Source organism: Triturus cristatus, chromosome 3_1 (assembly GCF_964204655.1).
Source record: "Triturus cristatus chromosome 3_1, aTriCri1.1, whole genome shotgun sequence".
Taxonomy (NCBI): Eukaryota; Metazoa; Chordata; class Amphibia; order Caudata; family Salamandridae; genus Triturus; species Triturus cristatus.
In genome coordinates, this window is record NC_140583.1 from 798,094,913 (window position 1) to 798,121,564 (window position 26,652).

A 26,652-nucleotide genomic window follows, 5' to 3' on the forward strand; every position below is an offset into this window, starting at 1 on the left:
AATCATGATTAACACGAACCCTTTATTCCTTTTTACACCACATAGAATATACAGGTACAGTCTCCTTTTGCCATTAGCATTCTGCAGCATGGTATTTAGATATCAGAGTTCACTGAATGCACTTAATTCATGGATGCCAAGTAAACTCTTCCTCTGCTACTCCCCCAATCTATGAAGCAATACTGGATCACGTAAAGCAACATTCCTGTTATGCTATGTCCATTAATTACCTTTAATGCTATTATTGGCACCAAACGGTGGATCCATAAACCTATGAACCTGTGGTAATGTACTTGCTGTGGTCGCAAATTGGGCTTTTCTTTGCCAACTGCCTGTGATTCCTCTCTCACTGGCTGAATTCTGGGTGTCCTACAGGGAAGTGCGCACAGATCTCTGGTTATTGATAGCATTGTGTAATTTAACTGCTGTAAACTAATCACGCCCCTGCTGCCTCAGAGGAACAATTTAGTATTGCATTTCTCATCTGCCTTCAACAGTTTCATGGAAAATATTGCCCTAAAAGAAAAAAGCAATGGCGAGGCCAAAAGTACTTGGAAAGACGAATTGTATTTCTTTCCATTCTTTTTGCAAAACAGAAATCAAAATTGTTAACCTAATAAAAACGAAAAATGACACTTTCTAGAGGTTTGTGCACGCTTGCATACAATAACTAGAAAATGGGTCATGGCAAAAATAAGGACAAAAATATTGAACAAAAGCAGTGGCTACTTTTAGGCAGTTGTGCACATGAGCACGAGCTAAATGCTTTCACGCACAGTAAAGAGAGCCATTGGCTGAAGTGTGCTAACCCATTGCTCCCAACTGTATCTCGTGGTAAGCAACAGCAGAATGTAAATGCCAGCTGAATAGACCAATGGATGAAGAAGGCTCACCGAAAGCCCCTGTTGGTCCAATGGATGAAGAGGGCTGACCGAAAGCCCCTGTTGGACCAATGGATGAAGAGGGCTGACCGAAAGCCCCTGTTGGTCCAATGGATGAAGAGGGCTGACCGAAAGCCCCTGTTGGACCAATGGATGAAGAGGGCTGACCGAAAGCCCCTGTTGGTCCAATGGATTAAGAGGGCTGACCGAAAGCCCCTGTTGGTCCAATGGATTAAGAGGGCTGACCGAAAGCACCTGTTGGACCAATGGATGAAGAGGGCTGACCGAAAGCCCCTGTTGGTCCAATGGATGAAGAGGGCTGACCGAAAGCACCTGTTGGACCAATGGATGAAGGAGGCTGCCCGAAAACCCCTGTTGGACCTATGGATGAAGGAGGCTGCCCGAAAGCCCTTTTAGGTATATATGTATCTATTATTATTAATATTTTTGGGGTGAAATAACGCTGCCGAAACTGTCAAAGATATTAGACCACATCTAAAATTACCTACTTTCACTGACCTAGCTAAAGAATCTTAGCAAACTTGCTTTCTACAAGCACAACATAGCCAATTTCCAATTATATAATGTTTGATTACATTTTGTGCTGTATGAGGCAGTGTTTGCTGAGCACCCTGATAATCTCACTTCAGGCCACCCTAGCCCTCAAGCAGAACTGAGAAAAAACTCTTTTGGGCCTATTCACAAACTGCACTTAGTAGCACGCGAAGAAGCACTGCAATACTACAAATGATACAGTGCAAAAGAACCTACGGGCAGAGCATTCCACCTCTGTTTCTCCTATCTTTTCTATTCCGGTTTCTGCTTTAGGTGCCCTTTTCTTTTCTGCGGTTATGTGGTTTTTTGCTTAGCGCCGGAACACTCCAGGGAGTAGCCGTGCGCTCTATAAATACCAAATTAACATAACATAACATATTCGGAGATCTCACCAGGGGCCATATGTAGGTAGCATAACATTTACCGATTCATAAATTCCGAATTTTACCGATTCGGTATTAATGAATCGGTAAATAGTATGTAGGTAATTAATCGGTAATCATTACCGATTCGGTAAATATCGGTATTTATGAATCGGTATTTACCGAATCGGTAATAATGCATCCCTTCCCATTGATTCATATGGGCCTGGAGGCCCATAGGGAATGAATGGGAAGCCAGTTACTATTACCGATTCGGTAAATACCGAATCGGTAATAGGGGAGGCATTATCATGGGTGGCAGGGTGTCACATTGACACCCTGTTGCACCCCTGATTCGTGCATGTGTGCACATGTGGCGCACATACATGCCCTAAGGGCATGTATGTCTGCCACATGGCACTTCACAAATTGCACAAAAATGCTTTTTTAAAGGTATTCGTCATTTACCATCAACTTGTAGTTGGTGGTAAATAACGAATCCAGACACCAATTATGCACTCACTTGAGTGCCCCCTACATAGCATTTCTGGGACCGATTTCTTAAAATTCCGATTCGGTAAATACCGAATCCAGAAATCAGCCACCTACATCTCAAGTGCCTCAATACCGGTCGGTAACGGGATATTTACCGAATTTCGGCCGTTACCGACCGGTATTTGGCTTCCTACATATGGCCCCAAGTGTCATCTTAAAGATTATCAGGGCTCCCGGAAAGACACACTTTGTGGGTCCCTGTTCAGAACAACTTTGAATTTTATTACCCATTTCACTGTATTTCAAATACACGTGATGCCATACAATAGTGAATATAGGTTTTCATTTCGGAAACAGGATCATAGAAAATCAGGTGAACTCTGCTTTGTAGCAGAGAGTGTGCATATGCTTCTAGGCGGGTACAGTAGGATGGATTGGTGATACCTTCATTTACATTTCTCATAAACTTAAACCACATCGAGACTTCTCCTGACAAAGGTAGAAGAAAATGGTGGTGCCTCAAGATGCAACAATGCGTCTTCAATGCACACTGGATTGAGGGATCTGTGTGTGGCTGTGGTGTGACTTGTTGCAGTGTTGTACATCTCTCCTCTCAGTGGCCTCATGGCTTTGGGGAAATCAGTTATTCCTTCTAGATCTGTTTCAAAGCCTCTTTGACTTCTCTTTCTTCGGGTAACGAGGCATCACATGTACAGCCCTCGTGGCAGATATAAAAGGAAATGAAAAGTTTGAGCTGCAGGCTACTGCTTGTATTTGGCACAGAGAAAACCAATTTCCTTTGGAGCAATAAACGTGTCCTCCTGTGTTTGAGAAGAAGCCTGCAGGTGTGATCTGGCAGCCCGAGGCAGCATCTCATAACCAGGGGCTCTGTGACCCTATCAGGAACTGGGAAGAGGAGGTGAAAGGGATTGTGGACGAGAACATGTGCTTAGTGTCTAAAGGGGTGCAATAAATACAGACGTCTTGGCTCCTATATATCTCTTTCCTGGCGTCTCCCATGTAGTGCCCCCCTTGTGCACTGTCAGCACTAAGAAGGACAAGGAGCTGGCAGCAGACACTGTGGGGTTTGTGCTGAGTACCTCATTCTGCTGAGGCATGGTATTAAAAAGCATACATCACATAGGGAGAGACTTAATTCTTGCTAGAAATCACAAAGAATGCCAAGGGCGAACAAGGATTCCATCCCATTCTACAGCCATTAACCACAAAACTCAAAGGGCCATATTATTAAGGAACTGTGATAAAGCGGTGATAATGGGCTTGATAATATGCCCTTGTGAATTCCCATAGAAGCCGAGGTTCTGGTGTGAGCATGGGCTTCTATTGGAATTCTCTGCGGCATACCATCAAGCCCATTATCGCCGCTTTAGCGGCAGTTTTCTGCCACTAAACCGGCGATAATTTTAACGCCGTCCTTGATAATATGCCCCTAAATTTCCACAGAGAAACCAACAACGGAGGCAGCCTGAGATGGACAACATTTTCTCAGCTCATACCTGTACTGTCTCTTTTTATGTGAGTGAAACTTGCATTGCTGCAGCCTATGATTGAAATTTCATTCCCTCTCCTGGTGCTGTGATTGTCCTGTGTATTAGGGAAAGCTCTACTAGTACTGTCTACGAAATAAATAAATAGTGCACGTTTATAGGAAGCAAGGCTGCAAGTGTCTGTCAGGTGCATATTTTCTTTGCGACGGATGCTTGCGCTGCTGCTGTCGGTTATTGTTATCATTGGTTAGAAGTTGAATACCTTACAATCGGATATTAGTATTTTTGTTTTTGCTTGAATTTCAGTAGTCTGGATTAACAGATTACTTTCAGCACGTTTCCATTGCACACCGGAGTCTGAAACGGTTTTGTGATGGTTTGTGCTCAGTAGGGTGAGTATGAAGGTTTTAACGACTTGTAGGTTTTTTGTTAAGAGGACTCACTTTGCTTACGTAGTTGCTCGATTGGTATAGGTTCCCATTTCCTGGCAAAGTAATGTGTGGTCAGAAGATGGCAGTAGCAGGGGCTGCCTCGAAACAGAGATGGTGGGGTGGTAGTGGTGAGAGATGAAAAAAAAGAAACAAATTCACTTACCTTCTTCTTTGCCGCCACTGCATGTCTCTCCTCCATCCTCGCAAGCACCCAGGCTCCTAGACTCTCCCAGCCAATCACAACGCTGCAGGAGCAGCATCGCAATTGGTCTGTGTGGCCTGTTTGGCTGCTCAGGCAGTACCTGGGAAGCTGGGCGCGTTCTCCACTGGGCTGTGCAACACAGCCCATTGGAGAATATGCCGAGTGCGCATGACTGTTTGGCCGGCCCCAGAGGGCCGACCAAGCCGTCATACGCACTTAGGGAGGGAGTGCAAACCACTCCTGCTCCCTCTGACGGCGGGGAGCCCAGCCCCACCCGACCTGGTTGGAGTCCCGCAAAGACAAAGAAAATGATAATAACTTCTTGTTATTATCATTTTATTTTTATTTTCCACTGCTCAACGAACAGTGGGGCAACTCTCCTCCGCCTTAGTGGAGGAGCCGCCCCAGGACAGTAGCAAATGTTGATAGTTACTTGCATGTTGTGGGTGTATGTTCTGATGTTAAGGGTTCTGCCTCAATGCATGCTATTGAAAGTTGGTGTGTGGTATGTGTCTATGGCTGTTTTTTTGCGACCATGTGGAAACCTAACTATACGTCGTATCTGTACTGTGTTTTTGTGTGTACAGAGTTCCATCTAAAAGATTCTGTACACAGTTGTGTTTTAGTCTAGTGCTATTGGGCCCCATTAGGGCCATTTAAGTCATATCTGAAATGTGGTATGGGTGCCTACTATGTAATGTTTCAAGTGCACAGCATGACTAATTTGAGGATCATCTCAAGGAAAAATATGTCCCTATTTGGATACCCTGAACTACTTCTGCCAGCTATGAACTTGTTTGTTGTGTTAAGGAAGTTGCAATGCTGCTGCAGTTGCTGTTTAGGTATCAACCTGAGACAGCTCATGTGCTGTCGCTTGCAAGACATTTTGTTAATTGAAAGAGATCAAGGAGCCTCCCATTGCTTAACGTTTATTGACTTCATTGTCACTCTTATTTGCTAGCTCCTGATTGATCAATGCCAAGCAGAATGGTTGTAAGTAAAAAAAATATGTTACGATGCAACCAGCGTTGACCACATCAAATCCCTTTTTAGGTCAACGCCTACAAGACAGTGCCGCTGCTGTCTGGTTTACCAAAGACTTCTCGGGACATTCAGAAAGCTAAACTAGGAATACATTCTGTCTGTTGCTTTTTGTGGATTGTAACTAGGGGTGGGCGTAATTTGTGTAACGGACCTATGCGGCGAGGCACGGAGATGGAACCAGTCTCCACACTCTCCGCATAGCTCCGTTACGTGCCACCCGCCTCCCGCCCGCCTCCCGCCCGCAGTGTTAAAAAACTTTAAAAAGCATTATAAATAAAATTTTAAATAACCTTACCTTATCAGCGGCGTCCCCAGGCTTCCATCCATCTCCGTTGCGTCTTCTTCTGGGAACTGCACATGCGCGGGCACCCGCGCATGAGCAGTGCACAGAAGAAGACGCAATGGAGACGGATGGAAGCCAGGAGATGCCGCAGATAAGGTAAGGTTATTTAAAATTTTATTTATAATGCTTTTTAAAGTGTTAATACTGCGGGCTGGAGGCGAGCGGGAGGTCAACCCCGTTCCGCCTGAGTGTGCAGAGATTTGCCTTGTTTCTCTGCCTACATCGCGATCGGCGGAAAGGGCAAATCTCTGCACATTCCGTGGGCGGAACAGAGTTGTCCGCCCACCCCTATTTGTAACACATTTTCTGGCTTTCTATTTGCTGGCTTTATTTGCTTTAGGCTGTCCAGCTTGAGTTTGTCCCTCCCGTTGCCCAAACTTTGTTTACTGTATTCTTCCACATACTTCCTTTCTGTAAACAGGCCTTTACATCTTGTTCTTATCTTGTCACATTGGCTGTGCATTCAAAGACTGAGGCCAAATGTCAAGCTCTCTCTACTGAGAGATTTTGGTGTTATTTTTCTTTCTCTGACTTCAATGTTATTGAATTTATGTGACAATCCTGCTGAGTATCCATGTTAGAGAAAACAGCATAGGATGCTTTTTTCTTAGCACATAGAAAACAAGCATTTGCAATGCAATAGGTCACGCATTTGCGAGATTTTGAGCAATTGGCATTGTAAGTGACAATGCCTTTTATTTATGTGTTTTGAAAACCTGCAAGCAATGACAAGAAGTAGAAAGTGCACATAACTAAAAGGCATTTTCATTTACAATGCCAATAGGTAAAAGTTTAGAGAATGCGAGACCTATTGCTGGGAGGGTTGGCGCTGAGGAGGACAGAGGCCCCTCTTACCTCATTTCTCCTCACTCGTGTTATTTGAGGACTGTCCTGTTTTATCTTCCTTTCAGCTGAGGAGAAATCATCATCACCCTCACCGCGGAAGAGGGTTGTGAAGGCTGGTATATTTTCTGAAGTTTAAAACCTATCTATGTCAAGTCATATGATGACATGTTATCAGCATTTATATAAAACATTTCAACAGGAAAGTGGGAGGTTAAAAAATGCCCTACGGATCAAAGGACCAATTAAATCCTGCTAAGGCGGTGAATGCTTGCAAGAGCTAATAAATCAAGCGCGCGGTGGGAGCGTGTGAAAGTTCCTATCACTACAAAGGAGATGCCAGAGAGGAGACGCCATGCGCAGGCACATCGCCTGTCCGGCGCGCACACGGTTTGTCTCCCTTCGCGAACGAAAGCGACAACAATAGAGTCTCGCAAGGCGAAGCAGCACATGCGCTGCGTTCGCTAGCGAGACCTAAAAATGAACTGTGCTAATGTTTCAAAATATATCAGAATTGGTACAAATGAAGCACATTTTTTTGTAATTCTGAAGTGTGGTGGAAACAAATATTTGAATATGATCAAGACACATCAATACACTAGGTGATGACATTTGCACACATTATCGTTTGTGTGCAGTAAAACAGTTCTGTGCAAATGTAATGGTCATAATGTGTTGTCTGTAGTGGCAGTACGCTACCACACAATGCATACTCCACACAACGCCACTCCAGTCCACTCTATGCCCTTCCACTCTATGCCACGCCACTCCATTCTACAACACACCACTCCACTCTACAACATGCCACTCCGCTCTACGCCCCTCCACTCTAAGACACTCTATGACACAATACACAACTCCATGCCACTCCAATCTATGCGACTCACTCCATGACACAACACATCACTCCACTTTATGCCCTTTCATTCCACACCACTTACCCCACACCACTCCAATGTACCCCAATCTACCCCACCCCACTCCACTTTACTACAGTCTACCCCATTCTACTCCATCCCAATCTACCCCACTCCACTCCAATCTACCACACTCCAATCTACCCCACCCCAATTTACCCACCCCACTCGACCACACCACAGTTTATCCACCCCACCCCAATCTACCTCACCACACTCCATTCTACAACACTTTAATCACCCCACACTCACCAATCTACCCCATTCCACTCCAATCTACCGCAGTCCACTTCACCCAATCTACACCACTCCATCCACCCCACCCCAATTTACCCACCCCACCCCAATCTACCTTACCACACTCCAATCAAACCCACTTCAATCTACCCTCTCTAACCCAATCTACCCCACTCCAATCTACCTCAGTCCACTTCACTACGATCCAATCTACCCCACTCCGCTACAATCTATTCCACTCCAATCTACCCCACTCCACTCTACATCAATCTATCCCACTCCACTCCAATCTACCCCACTCCACTCCACTCTACACCACTCAATCTAGCCCAATCAGCCCCACCCCACACCACCCCAATCTACCACCCTCTACTCATATCTACCCCACTCTGCTCCAATCGACCCCACTCCAATCCGCTTCAAAATACCCTAATCCATCCCACTCCAATGTACCCTAATCAAACTCAGTTCACTCCAATCTACCAGACTCCAATACAATCTGTCCCACTCCAATCTACCCCAGTTAAATGTACCCTACTCCATTCCAATATACCCGACTCCGCTCCAAACTCCATTGCAATCTACTCAACTCCTCACCACTCGCATCTACCCCAAGTCACTCCAATCTACCCCACTCAAACATAATCAACCCCAATCAACCACAATCTACCCCACTCCAATCTACCACAACCTACCCCACTACAATATACCACAATCTACCCCACTCCACTCTACCACACTCCAATCCACCCAATACACCCCACCCCACTCTAATCTACCCCACTCTATCCAAGTCTATTTCACTCCACTTCACTCCCATCTACCCCACTCCAATCTACCACACTCCACTCAAATCTACCCGCTCCACTCCAATCTAACTCACTCAACCACAATTCTACCACTCAATCTACACCGCCCCAATCTACCCTACTCCAGTCTATCTCTCCCCAATACACCCCACTCCAATTCAGCCACCTACACTCCAGTCTACCCCACTCTACCCCAATTGACCTCACTCCACTCCACTGCAATCTACCACACCTCACTCCATCTCATCTCACTCTACCCCACTCCAATCCAGCCCACTCCACTCCAATCTACCCCATTCTGCTCTAATTTACCCCAGTCCAATCTACCACACTCCACTGCAATCTACCCACTCCACTCCAATCCAACCCACTCCAGCCCAATCCACCCACTACAATTTACCCCACCCCGCCCCAATCCACCCTACTCCAATCTAGCCCTCCCTAATTTGCCCCATTCCAATCCAACCCACTCCATTCCAGTCTACCACACTCCACTCCACTCCAGCCTACCCCACTCTACCCTAATCAACCTCACTCCACCCACCCCACTGCAATCTACCCTACTCCACACCAATCTATCCCACTTCAATCAACCCACTCCAATCCACCCCACTCCACCCCAATCTACCACACTCCATTTCACTCTACACAATCTACCAAACTTCACTTCACTCCAATCTACCACATGCAACCCGATCCACCCCACTCCATCCCACTCCAATCTACCCTACCCCACTCTACACCAACTGATTTGCTTCAGTTTACCCCATCCAACCCATCCCATTCCAATTTCCCCACTTCAATCTACCCCAATCCACCCCACGCCACTCTTCCAAACTACTCCACTCCAATCTACTCCAATATACCCCACTACACTCTATCCCAATCTACCCAGATCTACCCTACTCCTATCTACCCCACCTCCATCTATGCCACTCTAATCTACTCCAATATACTCCCCTCCAATCTATCCTACTCCACCCCAATTTATCCCAATTCAATCTACCCCACTTCAATCTACCATGCTATTCTACCCAACTCTCTCACTCCAATATACCCCAATCCACCCCATTCCATTCTACCACACTCTACTCCCACTCCACTCTACGCCAATCTACCACACTCCACTCTACCCCAATCTACCCCATTCCACTCTACCCCAATCTACCAATCTACCCCACCCGCTCCATGTCACTAACTTTTAGCAATGCTGAACAGCAGCCACACTGGTGTACATAATGGCTAAAACCCATTGCCAAAGCCCAAAACTCTAGCATAGGCAAGACCTATTGGTTTTGCCAATGCATGTTTTAAAAAAAGTTATTTACTGTCAGCCATGTTGCACAGCACCCATGCTGCTGTACAGGCTAAAGAAAAGGAAAAAAATCACATAGCCAATAGATCTCACATAGGTGAGACCTGTTGACTTTGCCAATCAATCAATCAATCAAGCATTTGTAGAGCGCACTACTCACGCGTGAGGGTCTCAAGATGCTGGGGGGCTCAAATTAAGCACTGGATGAGGGGCTGCAGAGTCTCCCATGTATTATAGATCTTAATTAGCCTTGGCATGAATGGGCCCTCCTGAAGGATTGGGGGCGCCTTTGGGGCCTCCCTCTCGTGCATCTCAGGGGCTGCATGGGCTTGGGTTATGCCTCTGCCATCACACAGCTCACTGACGTCAGCAGGCCCCTGTCCCTCATGATATGCTCCTTTTCAGAGCCAATGCGTAAAAGCCACTGCTCACCTGCTGCCATGTTATACAGGGCGGGAGGGGCAGGAGGGAGGGGCGGGGGCTGAGTCGTGCATCTGTCGCTCTGCCAATCCAGCTCTCCTACCGCACGCAGGTCCTGACATGCGCACCAGCAAACAGCAAGCTGCTCCTCGGAGAAGTGCAACTGCGCTCTTGAGAATTCGGTCAACACAAGTGAGAACAGTTAGCAGTGCAGCAGTTCTCACTTCTTTTCTTCTGCATCAGTGAAGGAGGGTTGCACTGCTGCTGCCTGTGCTGGGCCTCTGCTGCTGAGGTGAGGGACGTGTGCAGTTACGCTGCATGTGGTGCAACTCTTCTATCTGTGCAAAGTAAGGTATCATTGCTGCTGCATGAGCTGCTCCTGTTCATTGCACGTGGGGGCAGGGTTGTCTGCACTTCTGCTGCCATGCTGATTTCAGTCAAGAATACCAGAAACGTTCTCATGAATTATAACATTAGTGTTACTGGAGGGCACCTGACAGAAGAGAGGCGTTCTTCTCAAGTATAGCAAGTTAGTCCCGGAGTTCCATTTTTAGTGCGCATCTGCCCTCTAAAATGTGTACGCCATTACTCACTTTTGTAGGTGATTGTGAGTGCATACACCTGCTCATAGCAAACAACGTGGAGATAACAGTTGTGGCCGAGGTGTCCATGTCCACCCCAATTACAATCAGAGGAAACTTGTGGTACCTGGAGTTACAAGATCCAATGCCCATACTTTCCAGAATTCTGGCCCTATTTTCCTCACATATTTTTATCCTCATTCCAATAGGAGGAAACTGTACACAGAAACTTACTGTGTTTTACCACGTTTGTTCCCACACCAGTGGTAACTATTAAGCAGGCGGAACTGTATCACCCCTGGACATTGTTCCAATCAACTTGTAAGGAGGGCCTCAGAGCAGGGGAAGCTTGTGAGTGAAAAGGTCATGTCCTTTGGGAGATACATTGAGTAAAAGGCCTGGTAAGAACATGTCCCTCATGTTATTCCCCATTCCCAGCCTCATATTTGTGATGCACTAAAGTATATTTAAAAAAAGTGATGGACGGAATGCTTGAATTAATCTCAGCCACTGGTAATTATTTGGGCCGGCATCGCAAACGATTGTTATTTTGGGCACCATGTCACCTCAGTTTGGATCTACCTATATGCAAATCAGTCTTGACCCTGCGCCAATCGGAACAGTCCAGACGATATTCGTGATGGCCGGAAAAAGGGATGGTAACACCACCTAGTAACCCCTCCCATGCCTGCGAGATCACTCTCCCACTCCATTCCATGGCCCCATTTTTTACACTCCCTTCTCTTCACACATTTTGAAGGACATAAGCTTATGGTGTAAAAAGGCTGCAGTTTTATTTCATAAAACACACCAAAAACATGGATCATACATTTCACAATGTTATGGTTGGTCATTTGCGACCCATGTCTTTTGCCATAATTCACATCTCTAGTAATATTGTCTCACTTGTTTCTTTTCCTGACAGCACTAATCTTGAGTGGTGGTCTGTCCCGCAAGTACCCCAGTGTTTATGGTTCTAGGCTTCTCTTGCTACCAACCTCGTGGGCGGCCATCAGGCCTGGCCCGGGCTGCAAGTGCTGTTCCGCTTGGCCTTGCCGTGAGGCATCTCAAGGACACTGTCTGATCAGCCCTTCTATTCTGTCTGTCTGTGTGCGCTGTCTTCTGCTCACCTGTGCCCCTGCCGTGAGGCATCCCAAGGACACTGTCTGATCAGCCCTTCTATTCTGTCTGTCTGTGTGTGCTGTCTTCTGCTCACCTGTGCCCCTGCCGTGAGGCATCTCAAGGACACTGTCTGATCAGCCCTTCTATTCTGTCTGTCTGTGTGCGCTGTCTTCTGCTCACCTGTGCCCCTGCCGTGAGACATCTCAAGGACACTGTCTGATCAGCCCTTCTATTCTGTCTGTCTGTGTGCGCTGTCTTCTGCTCACCTGTGCCCCTGCCGTGAGGCATCTCAAGGACACTGTCTGATCAGCCCTTCTATTCTGTCTGTCTGTGTGTGCTGTCTTCTGCTCACCTGTGCCACTGCCGTGAGGCATCTCAAGGACACTGTCTGATCAGCCCTTCTATTCTGTCTGTCTGTGTGTGCTGTCTTCTGCTCACCTGTGCCCCTGCCGTGAGGCATCTCAAGGACACTGTCTGATCAGCCCTTCTATTCTGTCTGTCTGTGTGCGCTGTCTTCTGCTCACCTGTGCCCCTGCCGTGAGGCATCTCAAGGACACTGTCTGATCAGCCCTTCTATTCTGTCTGTCTGTGTGTGCTGTCTTCTGCTCACCTGTGCCCCTGCCGTGAGGCATCCCAAGGACACTGCTTGAGCAGCTCTTCAATCAAAGTTACTCTTTTCCGTGGGTACCTTCCTGTGCTGCCTCTGCCTTCCCCACTGCCTTTAGGTCTGCGTTCTGGTGTGGGTGGGTGGGAATCACTGGCGAGCTCAGTTGTTTTTCGTCCGTGTGTTTCAGGCGGGGCCCTCTGCCCCCTTTTAACCTTTTACCTTTGTCCACCCCCTGGTCACTTATTGGGCGGACCCATTTGAATAATGCGCTCCAATCACAGCGTAGCATTTTCACGGGCTCTTCGCCTCACGACCTTGGTCCAGCTCCCGCCGCCATGAGGGGTTCCCTGTGGGCCCTTATTGGTTCAGCTTTGCTTCCCCGGCCCACGCTACAGTAGTAATACTGAACCAGGTCAACCCGTCATTGAGATCCTTAGCAGGATGGTATTTTAAATGGGAACATTTTTTGTTATACACTTTTGCGCACACCAACAACATGTCTCGCTCACTGAATGAATGAATGAAGCATTTCTATAGTGCACGGCTACTCAAAGAGTGTACCGGCAGTTTCTCATTCACTCACAGACACACGCACAAACACATGAAGTAGAGAAACGACTTTGTATACAGAGACAATTATTATACCAGAATTTCTCTAGGGTAGGTCGGCTGCAAATACATGTCGTGGTGAAGAGAGCTAAAAGCGAAAGAAAATGGAACTGTGTCCATGGAAAATGAAGATTTATCCAGGGTTGATGAGCATGGCTGGTCCTTGGCTATGGGGATTGGTCTCTGTTGATCTGTTTTGGGGGTAAAGGTGTAATTTAGTGGTTGTTATTTCCCTTCAGATGAGGAGACCAGAGGTCTCGTCTTGGCTTCCCAATTCGACCAGTGTGATCCTGAAGAAATTCACCTGGTCTTAGTTGCTTTATTGCAAAGATTGTAAAGACTGTTAGACATTCTGGCGACCCTTATAAACTGTATCAAATTTACAGGTTCACCTTTCCATTCTTTGGCAGGATCTCTTGTCCTTTAAGGAGCTAAAACAGGTGATTTAGTAATCCATCCCCCAGTATATTCGGGCAGTTGTTACCACCCAGGGAGCAGAGGGAGGAGAGATTGGATAAATAGGATGCTAAGGCGGGGCTATAGGGAAGGGGGAGGACTAAGGAGGCCTTTTCACCTCTTATGCCCAGCAGGTCTGTTTTACCATCGACAGCTTGTTCCCTGCCGTCCCACCTTCTTTTAGAATATCTTTTGAGACGCGAATGTTAATTTCGCTTCAAAGGATTCTGGGGATATCAAGCTGTTGTTGTTATGGTAGTAGATTGGGGGTGAGGGAGTTACAGTTGGTGTGCAGCTCTAGTGCATTACCTTGAGGCAGGCACCTTTATGAGACAGGTATGCAAAAGGGAATATTTGTTAATGTTGCTGGTATTGTGTGCTGATTTACTGTTAAATTTTAGTATGGGCACATTTTTAAGAAGTATAGGTTTAAATCGAAAGCTGGCTTTGTTACTGATCAGTTGAACCAGCTCAATGGGACATGGGAGTGGGTGGGAAAGTAGATTGATAATGACGACCTTTGAGGGAAAGAAATGGGAAAAGCTTCACAGGATCTTCAAGTGGATCCCCACCGAAACTAGAAGGACGGTCACCCAGGCCCTCGTCAGCAGTAGACTGGACTACGGCAACGCACTCTACGCAGGAGCCCCGGGCAAATTCCTGAAACGGCTCCAACGCATCCAAAACGCCTCCGCACGCCTGATCCTCGACATCCCTCGCCGCAGCCACATCTCACCCCATCTGAGAGACCTGCACTGGCTCCCCATCAACAAGAGGATAACCTTCAAGCTCCTCACCCACGCACACAAGGCACTCCACGACACCGGACCAGCGTACCTCAACAGCCGACTCAGCCTCTACACCCCCAACCGCCAGCTCTGCTCCGCAGACTATGCCCTCGCCACTGTCCCCCGCATCCAAAGAGTGACCACCGGTGGCAGATCATTCTCCCACCTCGCCGCCAAGACATGGAACACCCTCCCCATCCGCCTGCGGCAGACCGAAGACCTCCTAACCTTCAGGAGACTCCTCAAGACCTGGCTCTTTGAACAGTAGCAGCATCCTCCCCCCCAGCGCCTTGAGACCCTCACGGGTATGTAGTGCGCTTTATAAATGCTATGATTGATTGATTGATTGACCATTGGTAGTCGTAGTTGGTGTTTGGGAAGTTAAAGGGAGCAGGATGTTGAATTATTTGATTTAGGGGCAAAAGGTTAAGGAGAGGATTCAGGGTTGGAGTTTGTTAACTATGTTGTATGTGTTGAAAGGTTTTTTTAGGCTGTGAGCCATTGGCCAAGTTCTTTATAGTTTGTGATGCTCAGCTGTCTCATTAAAGCAGCCTTGACCACATTACTGGCATGCCTGTCGTGCTTGAGCCATCTTGCCGACCAGACTTTGCTGAACTTGTGCGTAATGAGATCTCATTGAAATGGAGATGTTCTAGTAATAGCGACCTCTCCTGGTCAGCCTCAGCACAGCAGCACCCTCTGTACAGGAGGGAGTCAGCAGCAGCCTGCCGTCTTGACCAAAGGAAAGAAGGCAATGGCAGCAAGATCTATATGTACATTATTTCTCACTTCCAACTGCAACTCTGGTAAATATGTCTCGATTACTATAGTAATGGCGACAGTTACATGCCTTATTTCTCGAAACTGGCCATTTGGTTCCCGATGGTCAATGTCCTATTATTTATATCTTTGAGCGAATATTTTTGATATTACTTAATGTCAGGTGCAGCGGCATGGGTCACGGGTAGGGGAATGGGAGCAGGGGGTCGTGTATTGAGGGGGGTCAGGGGAATGGTCGTGTGGGGGGGTTTAATAAAATACAAAAAAGTGTTTAAACTTACCTTGAGAGCTGGTCCCGCGTCTTCTCGGCTCCTGCTCTCCTGCCTCCAACAGGAACAGGAAACAGGCAGGCAGGCTCCCTTCCCTAAGCCAATCACAATGTTGCATGCAGCATTTTGATTGGTCGGGACGGCGTCCAGCCAGGGGCTAATGGGGTGGGCATGTTCTCCATGTAGGCTGCATTGCAGCCTGCATGGAGAAGGCCAGAGTGTGCATGACTGGTTTGGGCAGCCCGAGAGGGCTGACCAAACAGTCTTTGAGCACTTGTCAGTGGGCAAACCAGTTCTCCCCTGCCCTGCTCGGAGAGCTGGGCAGCCCCACCCACCCGCAACGCAAACATAAACTGGTAATAACTCAAAGTTATTACCATTTTATGTTTCTGCTTCTCGCACTGCGAGAAAGCAGTGGGGTGACGCACCTCCGCCATAGAGGAGGAGCCGCCTCTGCTTAATGTGTGTGGCACTTCTCGCTAGTTGGGCCTTTGATATACATATATGTGTATGATATACATCATGTTCTTGTTGTTTATACTTTCTAAAAATGTAATAAAATATTTGGAGCAAACAAAATGAGTGACCAGGGAATGTCCTTCTTGGACCAAGGCTGCATTGATCCCCATAGGCACATCATCTGATGCCTCCAGCCTCCAGTGACACCCATAAACTATTTTCCTCAATACCTCATACTTTCATTCCTTTTGTCAGGCGTTTGGCAGCGGCGGGATGAGACTTGGAATTTCCACCAGCGCCACGACGAAGAGCTGATTAGAGAGGAGAAGCGGAAAGAAGTCGAAGGGGAGGTCAGAGTGCAGGTGAGTGCTCAAAGACAGAACGTGGCCTCACTGGATGGAGTAAGAGGTCGGAGGGCAGATGTGTGGTGAAGGACCCCACAGCAACTTCGGATGGATGAAGAGATCAGAGTGCAGAGGTTTACAGAAGCCCATGGGTCCTCCAGGAAAGGAGGAAGAGTTCAGAGATGTGAGTGCGGGTGAAATGAGGCGTCAGAGTGCAGGTGAGCACTTAGCAATGGGAAGGAGCTTCCACGAATAGAGAACGAGATCAAATGCATGTCAGTCCTCAGAGATGCTACAATGCTCCAAGAAGAGGTCGGATGGCAGATGAGCTCTCAGGGAGACCCCGAGGTGGTCTCCAGGAGGAAGAAGTGTGCCAATACATGCTCAGAGAAGACAAATGAGGGCTCGAACACTGCAGAAAGTGAAGGAAGTGAAGCTCCCACATCCTCTGCACTTTACTGCTGTTGACACGTGGGCTCTAGGGTGGATGAAGAGGTCAGTGATTAAGGTGTAAGTGACAAGGAGCAGTGGAAACAAAGTGCCTCCAAGAGTGTACAGGGAAGGGTGCCCGTAGAGGACAAATGAACTCTCAGACAGTGAACAGAGCCCGTAGGAAACGGGCATGCAGGTGGGTGCTCGGATTGCTCATGAGCAAATCCAATAGTTGTTTGATATGTTACGTGTTTTTGTAGTGTAGACTTCAACAATTGTTGACCTTTTAGCACTTTACATTTTTTCCTCTGGCACTTTAAGCTCTCATTTTAGGGCCCAAGCTCAGAATTCTGCTCTTTTCACTCACTCTCTTCTCTGCCTGGCACGTTGTCTATTTCCCTGTCTTCCTCTCTTTCCGACCTCACTCTGTTTTGTCCTCCCTATCAACCTCCCGCCGTGACTATTTCTTTCTCTCTCTCTGACCCTGTCTCTTTCTCTCTTACCCCACCTCTTTCCTTCTTCATCTTTTGACGTCTTGATGAGATCTAGATGGTTCTCTCTCCCTGTTTTCCCCTCTGGTGCAGTCCGTGTCATTCTCCCTCCTTCCACTAGAGATGGTGAGTTTGGAAACCTTCCTGCTGCAGGCTATTTTTTAGGTACTCTTGCTTCAGCGGTGTTTTGTTGACAGGCAGATATGCCACAGCTACATTCCAAAACCAATCCATTGTCTGACAAGGCAGGCACTGTTAGGTAAGTGTAAAGCAGTTGTTTGTGATGTGATAGTTGTGTTTACCTCTCGCACAGGTAGATGAGCTGATGCGACAAGAACTCAAGAACCTGAAGCTGGCCGTGGACCGAGAGAAAGGAAAGAAGAAGAAAGGGAAGAAAGGTGGAAAGAAGGTGAGAGGGCAGACATGGGTACATGAAGGAGTGAAGGCTCATAGCGTCATTAGGGTGTCTCATCAGTCACTGCACCGCAGAGCAACACAAGCACCTAGGTTCAGAAAACACGCAAACTTCCATGTAATTACAGGATCCACAGAGCACCTCAATCATGCAGGTTATAACATGGTCGTATGGAGTCAGTAGACCCCCGAAGAGCGCAATTACATGGAAACGTACAAAGCTGCTAGGTCTTTCGTGTTACAGGCACACAAGGGTTCTCTGTTTACTCTGGAACCCCAAGAATCACCATAGACATACTGAACAGTGCAGAACGTTGACCTCTGCTCAGTCCCACAAGACCCTCTAAATACCTAAGAAACAAAGAGATACATGGACCCCAGTGGAGGCTCTTCCCCACAAGGCCTAAAATAGACATAAAAGGAACAGCCTCTGTCCTACCCCACACACCATATACACATAGAACAGCTAGCATGTGTGAGACTGCACGTTCTCTTGATCTCATATACGTAACGAACAGAGCAGGTAGCTGGACCTCTGTTCCATCAGGACTCTAGTACCCTCCATGCATATGAAGAAGAGTGGTTGTCACTTGCCTCCAGGTTTATCCATAGAAATGAAGGCTAGGGGGACGGGTGGACCTTCGTGCCGTCTTTGGTCCCACAATGCTCACCAGATCCGTGGAGAACAGCCCTAACATGAGGCCCCCTATGGAGTCATCACTGTTGCCATTCTATAACGATGGGCACCAGCCTGGACTGGTGGACTTGAAGAAGGAGACAAATAATTACCATCAAACCACAAATTGACTAAAGTTCTTGCTACCAGTGCACGTAGATGCCATAGGCTGCCATTAATATGCTTGACCTTGCTATCCAGTGCTGTGCAATATGTTAAAAAATACGAGGGAGGCGTGGGAGAGGAGGGTGGATGCAGCAACACCAGGAGAGAGGAAAATTAACATGAGGGAGGTGTGAAGGAGGAGGAAGGGAGCACCAGACAGGGGCAGCAATGCAGAGAAGGGATGTGTGGGAGGGCAAAGAAGAAATAGTACCTCAATCACAGCATGGCTAGTGGACGGGCACTAATTAAGTTCAGTCAATCTGTGCTTGGTTCATGCTCTTCAGAAAGGAATGGAAGTAATGCTTGGCCTACACTGGCCAATTTGGAAGCAGCACAGAAGAGTGGCACTGAACCCAACAAATGGTAAGCAATGGGCGGGATCCAAGCTCTTTATTGTAAACAACAGTGCCTTACAAGTGAGAGCGCATGCAGTGCGTGCGCTGTTGCAGGTTCAACTTAAAAAGGCTGTGGTCTACGAAACTTCCGAAGAGTGCCACCAATGAGGCTTGAACCGCATAACCAGTTAAAGGAGGCTCCTCCCTTACCATGGACATTTTTGGTACCCCGCTGGACAGCAGCAAAACCCGAGTGCTCCTCTGTGCACAATGGAGATAGCACTCTGGCAGTCTCTGAGGTCTGAGCACAGCAGGGCGAAACAGACATGCAAGAATTCCAAAGGAATACAAATAAGGATGAGGGATTGCTCCAGCATACATCTTTGGGCTTTCCTCCTTACACATCCAATTAGGAATGCATCTGGAATTGGTTTACATTGTAAATGAAGTGACTTGTATCCAGTCCTCCCACTGAGTGCGCTGTCATTCCCAGAGTTCTGCTTCTTCTCGGAGTGCTGTTCTGGTCCAGGGATCGCTCGACTTTCTACAGACTTTGGTTTGGTTTATGACGGGACAGTTCAATATTATTTTTACAACGCATTGCATTCCCCATTCAGTCGAAATGAGCAAATTCCTGTAAGCCTAGAATCCACAATTTTAAGGCCCGCCTTGTCAGTAATTCCCAGTCTTTGATTAGCTTCCCCCAGCCTTGCAATTGCAAAATCTGCTAGTATATAATATTAGATGGCCCCATGTACCCACCCTTAGAATCCTGGTTTTCAATTCTCTTTCATCTCATCATTTGTAGGGGTGTGTGAAAATGGGTGTCTCGCAACATTGCGTATTATTTTTAAAACTGCTCACTTCACAGTGTGCAAAGCTGTTAGTCTTCCGTGTAACGCCCAGTGCGATACTGGGAAATGCTCCCTGACGCTCGCCCAGCCGCCATGGGCTAGTGTTTCACCACTATCAGAATTCCCACCCTAATGGGTCACAGGAATCACCTGTGCAGCTGTGGTAAAGTGCTGCTTTACCTCCTTCTACCTGGGGCTATGGACATACCTGAGTGGTAGTGAGAAAAGCAGCCCCGCCGACAGCCTATGCAACCATGCTCTGCAGCCGTATGGGTAAACATCCACCTACCAGGACGCGGCGGTCAAAGCTTCCCTTTGGCCTCAGTCTGGTCAGGAGATGCCAGGAAACTTTGCTCGCCTCTCCAAAGGGTAAAGCTTCCCGATTTTGCAATCGAAGCAATACCATCGACCACCTTAACCCTATGCTGTTGCAGGATTGATCAGAATGCTTCGGGCAAGCTGATGAAGGCATGAGACAGTCACAATTATTTCTTACATTGATCATTGTTTTCTTGTGAACCAATCCAATTTAACTGAAACGAGACTACAATCCTCAGAATACTGAAAACCCAGAGCTAGAAACTAGGTATTTGGTGACATGGAGCCATCCGGTTACACTATCAGTAACTGTGTGCTGTCACAATGACCATCCCTTGGGCATGAGATCTATGAGTGAATACTTCAGGTTTTGACACAACCAAATGTTGCAACAGACCATAGAAATCTTTTATGGAATTCGAGTTCAAGAATTGATCACCGTGCAGTTGATCATTCTTTTCTTCTCGGTCGCCTGGCGTGGACTGATTTTTAAGATCTGGACTTGGCCTAGATTATTTTTAAATAAACTGTTTCATTACCACCTTATGAATCAGCACTAGTTTCTGTTCATACTGCCCTAGAGATCTGCTCTGTTGTCACTGCTATTTAATTAATATATAAGACGCTTGCCAAACTAATGTCAAATTTTGGGGCCAGATTTCACGTATGTGCAGCTGGCACGTAGATCCTGGTTGAAAAATACATTTACCAACCCTGCATGTATGGGTTGGTTCTACCTCGCTATCATCAGGTGGCCGACGTCTGCCAATTTTTTGACATCCAAACCCACTAAAACCAGGTTTTGCTGACAAAGCAAGATTCACCTGTTTAGTTGCCTATACTTGTGTCCAGTACAATCAGTCTTTTCTCACCTCCAATTTATTTATTTATTTATTTGAAAGGTTTTCTATAGCGCTGGCTAGACCCGGGGGTATCAGAGTCCTTTACAGGAGCAGAAGCAGTCAAGAAAAACAATTGTTCAGGGTAAACAAAAACAAGCAAGTACATCTCACATTAAGTTAAAAAGGGGCAAAAAGCACCTTACATGAGTAGAGGTAATCAAGAAGAGCAATTTTTCAGGGTAACAAAAACACGCAGGTACAACTCACAATTCTGTTAAAGGGGGTATAAATTCTGGGAGGATTAGCGGGTAATAAACAACTAAATAATATAAATGGGTGTAACAATTTAGGGCAGTGAAGAGAATATCGACGGAGAAAGAATAAAAGGTAGAGATAGGAGGTATTGGTAGGAGAAGTGGGGGAGCAAAAGAGGGTAGTGTCAGAGTAAACAGGGTGATGTGTAAAAAGGGAGAGCGAGGTGAAAACCAGGTAAAAACAGAAAGATAAGCAATGCAGGGGAAACAGAAAGCAAGGTCAAAGGAGTGGTTATGGACCCTAATATTTGTTGAGAAGGTAATGTTTTAGGTCTTTTTTTAAGCTGAGGTAGGAGGTGTTACAGCGCAGGTCCTTTGGGAGGGCATCCCAGATGTTTGGGTGTTCCCAAAGAAGGAGCGAGATTGGGTGCTTTTCTTTTTTAACAGTGGGGGGACGCATTGGTGCTTCTCATCGGTCTGGAGCAGCCCACTCTAGTGAGTTTGTTTGTTAGGTACAACGGGGTTTGTTGGTGAAGAGTTTTGTGCGTAATGCATGCAGTCTTATAAAAGCATCTTCCTTCAACGTCAACGGGTATCCAATTTAAGGCTTTAAATGCTGGAGAGATGTGGTCAAATCGTTTATAGTCAGTGATGAGCCTGGCTACCAAGTTGAGCACAGATCTAAGGGGGGCTAGGTGTACTTTAGGTGTTCCAGTGAGGATAGCGTTGCCATAGTCAAGTTGAGAGAGGATTAGTGATTGGGCAACCCTGTGAAATTGGCAAGAAATGGTGCCATAAAACTGGATGCAGATTTATCTTTAAGTTTTCAGGTAGAGTAAATATACAAAACCTACTTCTTTCTCCTACAAATCTACACATTTTTAAACATGTGATGCTATTTCCAACACAGAAGCATCACATTATAGTAATAAATGCATTTAATCATTGTCGACTTAAGTATGGCAAACGTTTGTGTTTGGAGTCAACTACAAAGCACATTTCCGAGGTACTCTCCACTTTGCTTTTGCTGCTAGTGTAGTAAAGGATCCTCTTGAAATCGCTTTGCATTTAATGAAAAAACTCTTATGACCCACATCATGTCTTAGGAGATCAAGTGCTGATCCTCGGTTTGTTCCCCTATTGAAAGGAGGGCTACATCAGAAAATCAGGACCTTCGTGACCATGCCACCTAGAATGAGAATGTTACCATTGTACGTTTTTGCATTTTGGAGACAGCTAAAAGAGTTTGCTCTGTGCAAAGAAGAGGTTCTTGAATATCACACGAAAGCCATATCTTCTAGTGCTTGTGAGGACTATACACTTTGTTCTGTTTTGTTCCTTCCTTTTTTACCTCCAAGAAACCGTGATAAACGAGCTTCCAGATACAAAATCTAACATAACATGACAAGACGTCCACGGCTTGATGAATAAGAGACAGTGTTAAACCTTAATTTCACAAGGCAATTTATCCCCGAGGAAAGGCACCTCCCAACACATCAAAAATATAAGTAATTAAGGGGCATATCAGCAAGGGCCTGCGATAATTATTGCTCAACGCTTTTAGCGCGAGGATAATTATTGCAGGCTAACGCTGGATTTTATCGCGGAGATAGCGTGCTATCAGCAACGCTTATTTCCCAAGCGATAGGAATCCATGCGTTACCTGGAAAACAGTGTGATTGTCGCTGGAAATCCAGCGATAATCACACTGCGACCAGCGATTCCTTGCTGATAGGGCAGGGTGGTCTTAGCCATGTAATCCACCTCCCATTGGATTACATGGCTAAGTCAGATCACAAGCAGGCGTAAGGAAATTAGCGATAACTGTGGTTAGCGCTACTTTTCTTATCGCTCTGCTTGTTTGCGTGCAGCTTGATAATTGGAGAAATGTCGGTTAGCGCCATTTCTCCAATTATTCTGGCACGGAACGCCCACTTTGCATCTCATTAGACATGCAAAGCTGGGCGATGTTGTAAGGGGCAATAAATCAGCAAAACACGTGATAGCGTGTCTTTGCTGATAAGGCGATAAAATTATCGCTGCTTTTTGGCCGCAAAAGGCCGCGAAAGCAGCGATAATTTTTTTGCGCCGCCTTGTTAATAATTGAGTTTTAAATCAGCAGAATATATTTCAAAGATTCATCACAAATTCAAAAGGATTGTGATACAGAATTATTGCCATGAAGGCCCTCAGCAATGGAAGCATTAAAGAGTAGTGCAAAATCAGAAATATTCTGCTTGTCTGGTGCTGCAGAAATAACAAACAGAAAATGTGTGGGGGGGAAGACATTCATTTTGACAAAGATGGCATTTGGGCCTAAATTGAGGCCTATGTAACTACAGTAAGAACACACTTTTACATGTCACAGGAAATTTGTGTCAAAGGCAATAGCACATTGTCTGTGTGTACATGTGCGCTTGAGAGTAAAACTACTTTCTGCACGTTGTTAATGATGCACAGTATGAATGAAAAAAATATATGTTAAAGACCAGGAAAACCAAAATCCATCATGTATCCTATCATCACCTGATTAGTAAATTGAATATATATCCAGGTGTGCTAAATTTAAAAAATGACCTAGAATCTTACTATCATAAACGCAAGAGGTGACCTGCAATATGGCTGTCTCAAGAGTATGCAGCAACCTGCATCCTGGTGGTCTTAATAGCAGAATGTGGTTTAGCGTGTGCGGGTTTTCATAGTAGAGGAGGAAATGGGAACTGGCTGTCTAGAATGGAGGAGGTGGTCAGAAATCTGAATGTCTTGAATGAGTGAGTAGATTTAGGATCTAATTGCCTTAAATGAAGGAGGTGATTTGGAATCAATTTGTGTTGAGTGCAGGAGGTGACTATCTACTTTGCACTCCGAATATGACCGGCAATCTGACTGTTTCTAGTTCAGAAGATGATATGTCATCTATCGCTCTAGTACAGAGACCAGCAGTCTGTCTCACGTGCAGGATATGATTTTGACTTGGTTCTGTTAAATTCGAGATGTGACATGGAACTTCAACCAGTGCTTAATTTGAGCCGGTGGTTTCCAGTGCTCAGCACCGGCACTTAACCATCAACACCGGCGCTTGAGCACCAGTTAAGGATAAATTAATTTGTGGTAGGCACAGAGAGATTAAGTGATTTGCCCAGAATCACAGGATGTTGAGCTGACACCAAGACTCGAACCTGGTTCCCCTGCTCTGAAGTCGGCAGCTCTGGCCATTACGCAACATTCTCACCTCACTTGTAGGGTTTCATGGTTCTGTTTTAGGTGGTGCTAACAGGAGAAATGAGCTAGTGGAAGCTGCCTCCTGATGAGAACCCCAGCACTTATTTGTTTTACAAATTAACCACTGTCTTCAACACTACAAAGCAGGTTGTGACCTGGAAGCTGACATGATTCAGTGCAGGTGGTGAGGCTAACTGACTTTGGTGTTTGTTAATGATAGACATGACTGGAAAGTCTCATAGAGTTCCTGAAAACAGAATTTCTCATATGGTGACCTAGAGTCTCAAAGTCTCATTTTGTGGCCTTCCCTCAGAAGCACCGTGCTTAAGCATTAATTCGATGCACCCAAGATAGCAAAAGTGAGGTGAAAGAAAGCACTGGAGGGGGCGTGGCTAAGGAACCGACCGCGATAGCCGCTCACTGAAAGAACTTCGTGCCGAGATCGCAAACCCAGCATAAATATCCGTCCACAAATCAAGGCTGCCCCGGACTTTGACATGCCATGGAGAGCAGACCACAGGGAGGACAGCGGTGGCTCATCCAACTCTCCTCTCCCTCCCGAAATGCCCACAAACCCGGGAATGCTGGTGAGCACTGGGGTTGAGAAAGGAAGAGGCTGCGCCGTGGGGTGGCGAGGTGGTCATGTGAGACACTGTGGCCTAAACAGACGACCAACGCTGGTAAGAGAGCAGCTGCCAACAAACAGCCCTGAGATAAAAGTGGGGGCTCCAGAGGTGATTGGGCCCCTGGGGGAGCAGCCAGATCAGAAAGGAATCTGCGCAGTGGCGGCTGGGGACATTTGAAAGTGGTAGGGCGTAAAGTTTCATGATGAGTGCCCATACCGACATAAGGGGGGTTTGGGGCTGTTCTCCCCCCGAGAAAACTTTGAAAAAAGAATGGGCAAATTGTGCATTTTCAATCAAAGTTGAGAAAGCAAGAAGGGTAATAAATCAGTTGTGAATGTGCAGTTATGACATCAATAAAGATATTTCATATGAAAATGACATAGTAGCTGCTTATTCAGTATAATAACAGAACTTCATAATGTACTTTGAGATAACAATGCGGAGCACCTTACATATTTCTTCCAAGTTAATTCATAGTATGCTGTGAAAAATCGCTTGAGAAAAGGGATTGAAGAGATTCCCTAGTAGTTTGAGTGTTGACAAATACATGGTAGGCAAAATAACCATGCAGGAGTTCAGGTGAATAAGCAGTAAAGAGGCCTTTACATTTTGTCTTTATCTTGTCATTGTTTGCTCTGACTTCAAAGTAATGGGAAATGTGTGACAATCTTGCTCTGCTAAAGGAGGTGTGAAACTGAAAGGCTGTATTATCAAAACGCATTTGTAACACAACAAAATGTAATAAACACCTACAAATAAACAGTACAGATGTTTGTAAAAATATCAGCAGTTAGGAAAGAGCAAAAAGCTAATTTTCCACACATTGTAAGCTTCATACTTTTATCAGTTGATACATGCCTCTTGTTGCAATGTAGTGGCCATTTCACCTCCTACAGATCCGGCTGCACAACACAGATCTGCTAACTCCCAGCCTGGTCACAACATCAAAGGCAAGGCCGGAATATCTTTCCGCAAAGTTTACACCACCTCGCAGAGTACAGCCCAAAGCCACACAGGTCATGCAATCAGGCTCTTGTCCTGACTAATGGTTTGTAATTATTGCTCGGCTGATGAGTGTAAAAGCTCTCTCAAGAATCGAGAAAGTGTGGCAGGTAGGGTTAAAGTGACAAATGAAGCTGTGAAAAGTTAAAGATGCTGGATTGGAGACATGGCACACCAGTGCCAAGCGGCTGCATGACAGATTTGGGATTCGAGTCGCGAGGTAGGTATAGGAAAGGTATGAATCTTTCAGGAAAAGCTGAAAAGAGGACAGGAAGCATGCATTACACGTGGGGCATGCCCACCAACACAGATGACGAGAAGGAGGCCCAGCCAGACCTAGAAGAAAGATAAATGAAGGGAGGCCAGAGATCCCAAAGGTGGTCAAAGTGCTGATCAAAGCAGGGAGTGGGTCGATGAGGTCATGTGTGGGTGGAGCGATGAATGTGGTTAAAATGAAAAGATGAGTAAGAAGATGGAGCAGGATGAGGGAGCTCCGAAACAGTGGTGCTTCTGTAAAAAAAAAAAAGAAAAGTCAGACGGAGGGGGTTAGTAGAAGGGTGATAGTGGGCACTAGATATAAACATGGGCTTGAAACGGCGAAAAAAGGATTATGATGGTGGAGAGAGCCGATTCTCAGTGAGCCG

General features: G+C 46.3%; 1 protein-coding gene across 1 annotated transcript in view; it reads left to right on the forward strand.

Moving 5' to 3' along the window:
- The window catches only part of DRC11 (dynein regulatory complex subunit 11), a 952,572-nt gene that overhangs the window by 606,630 nt on the left and 319,290 nt on the right, over positions 1-26,652 (forward strand). Inside the window, exons 10-11 of the mRNA XM_085645096.1 lie at positions 16,289-16,395; positions 17,614-17,709. Of these exons, the coding sequence (XP_085501222.1) occupies positions 16,289-16,395; positions 17,614-17,709 (203 nt within the window). The remainder of the gene's footprint in view (positions 1-16,288; positions 16,396-17,613; positions 17,710-26,652) is intronic.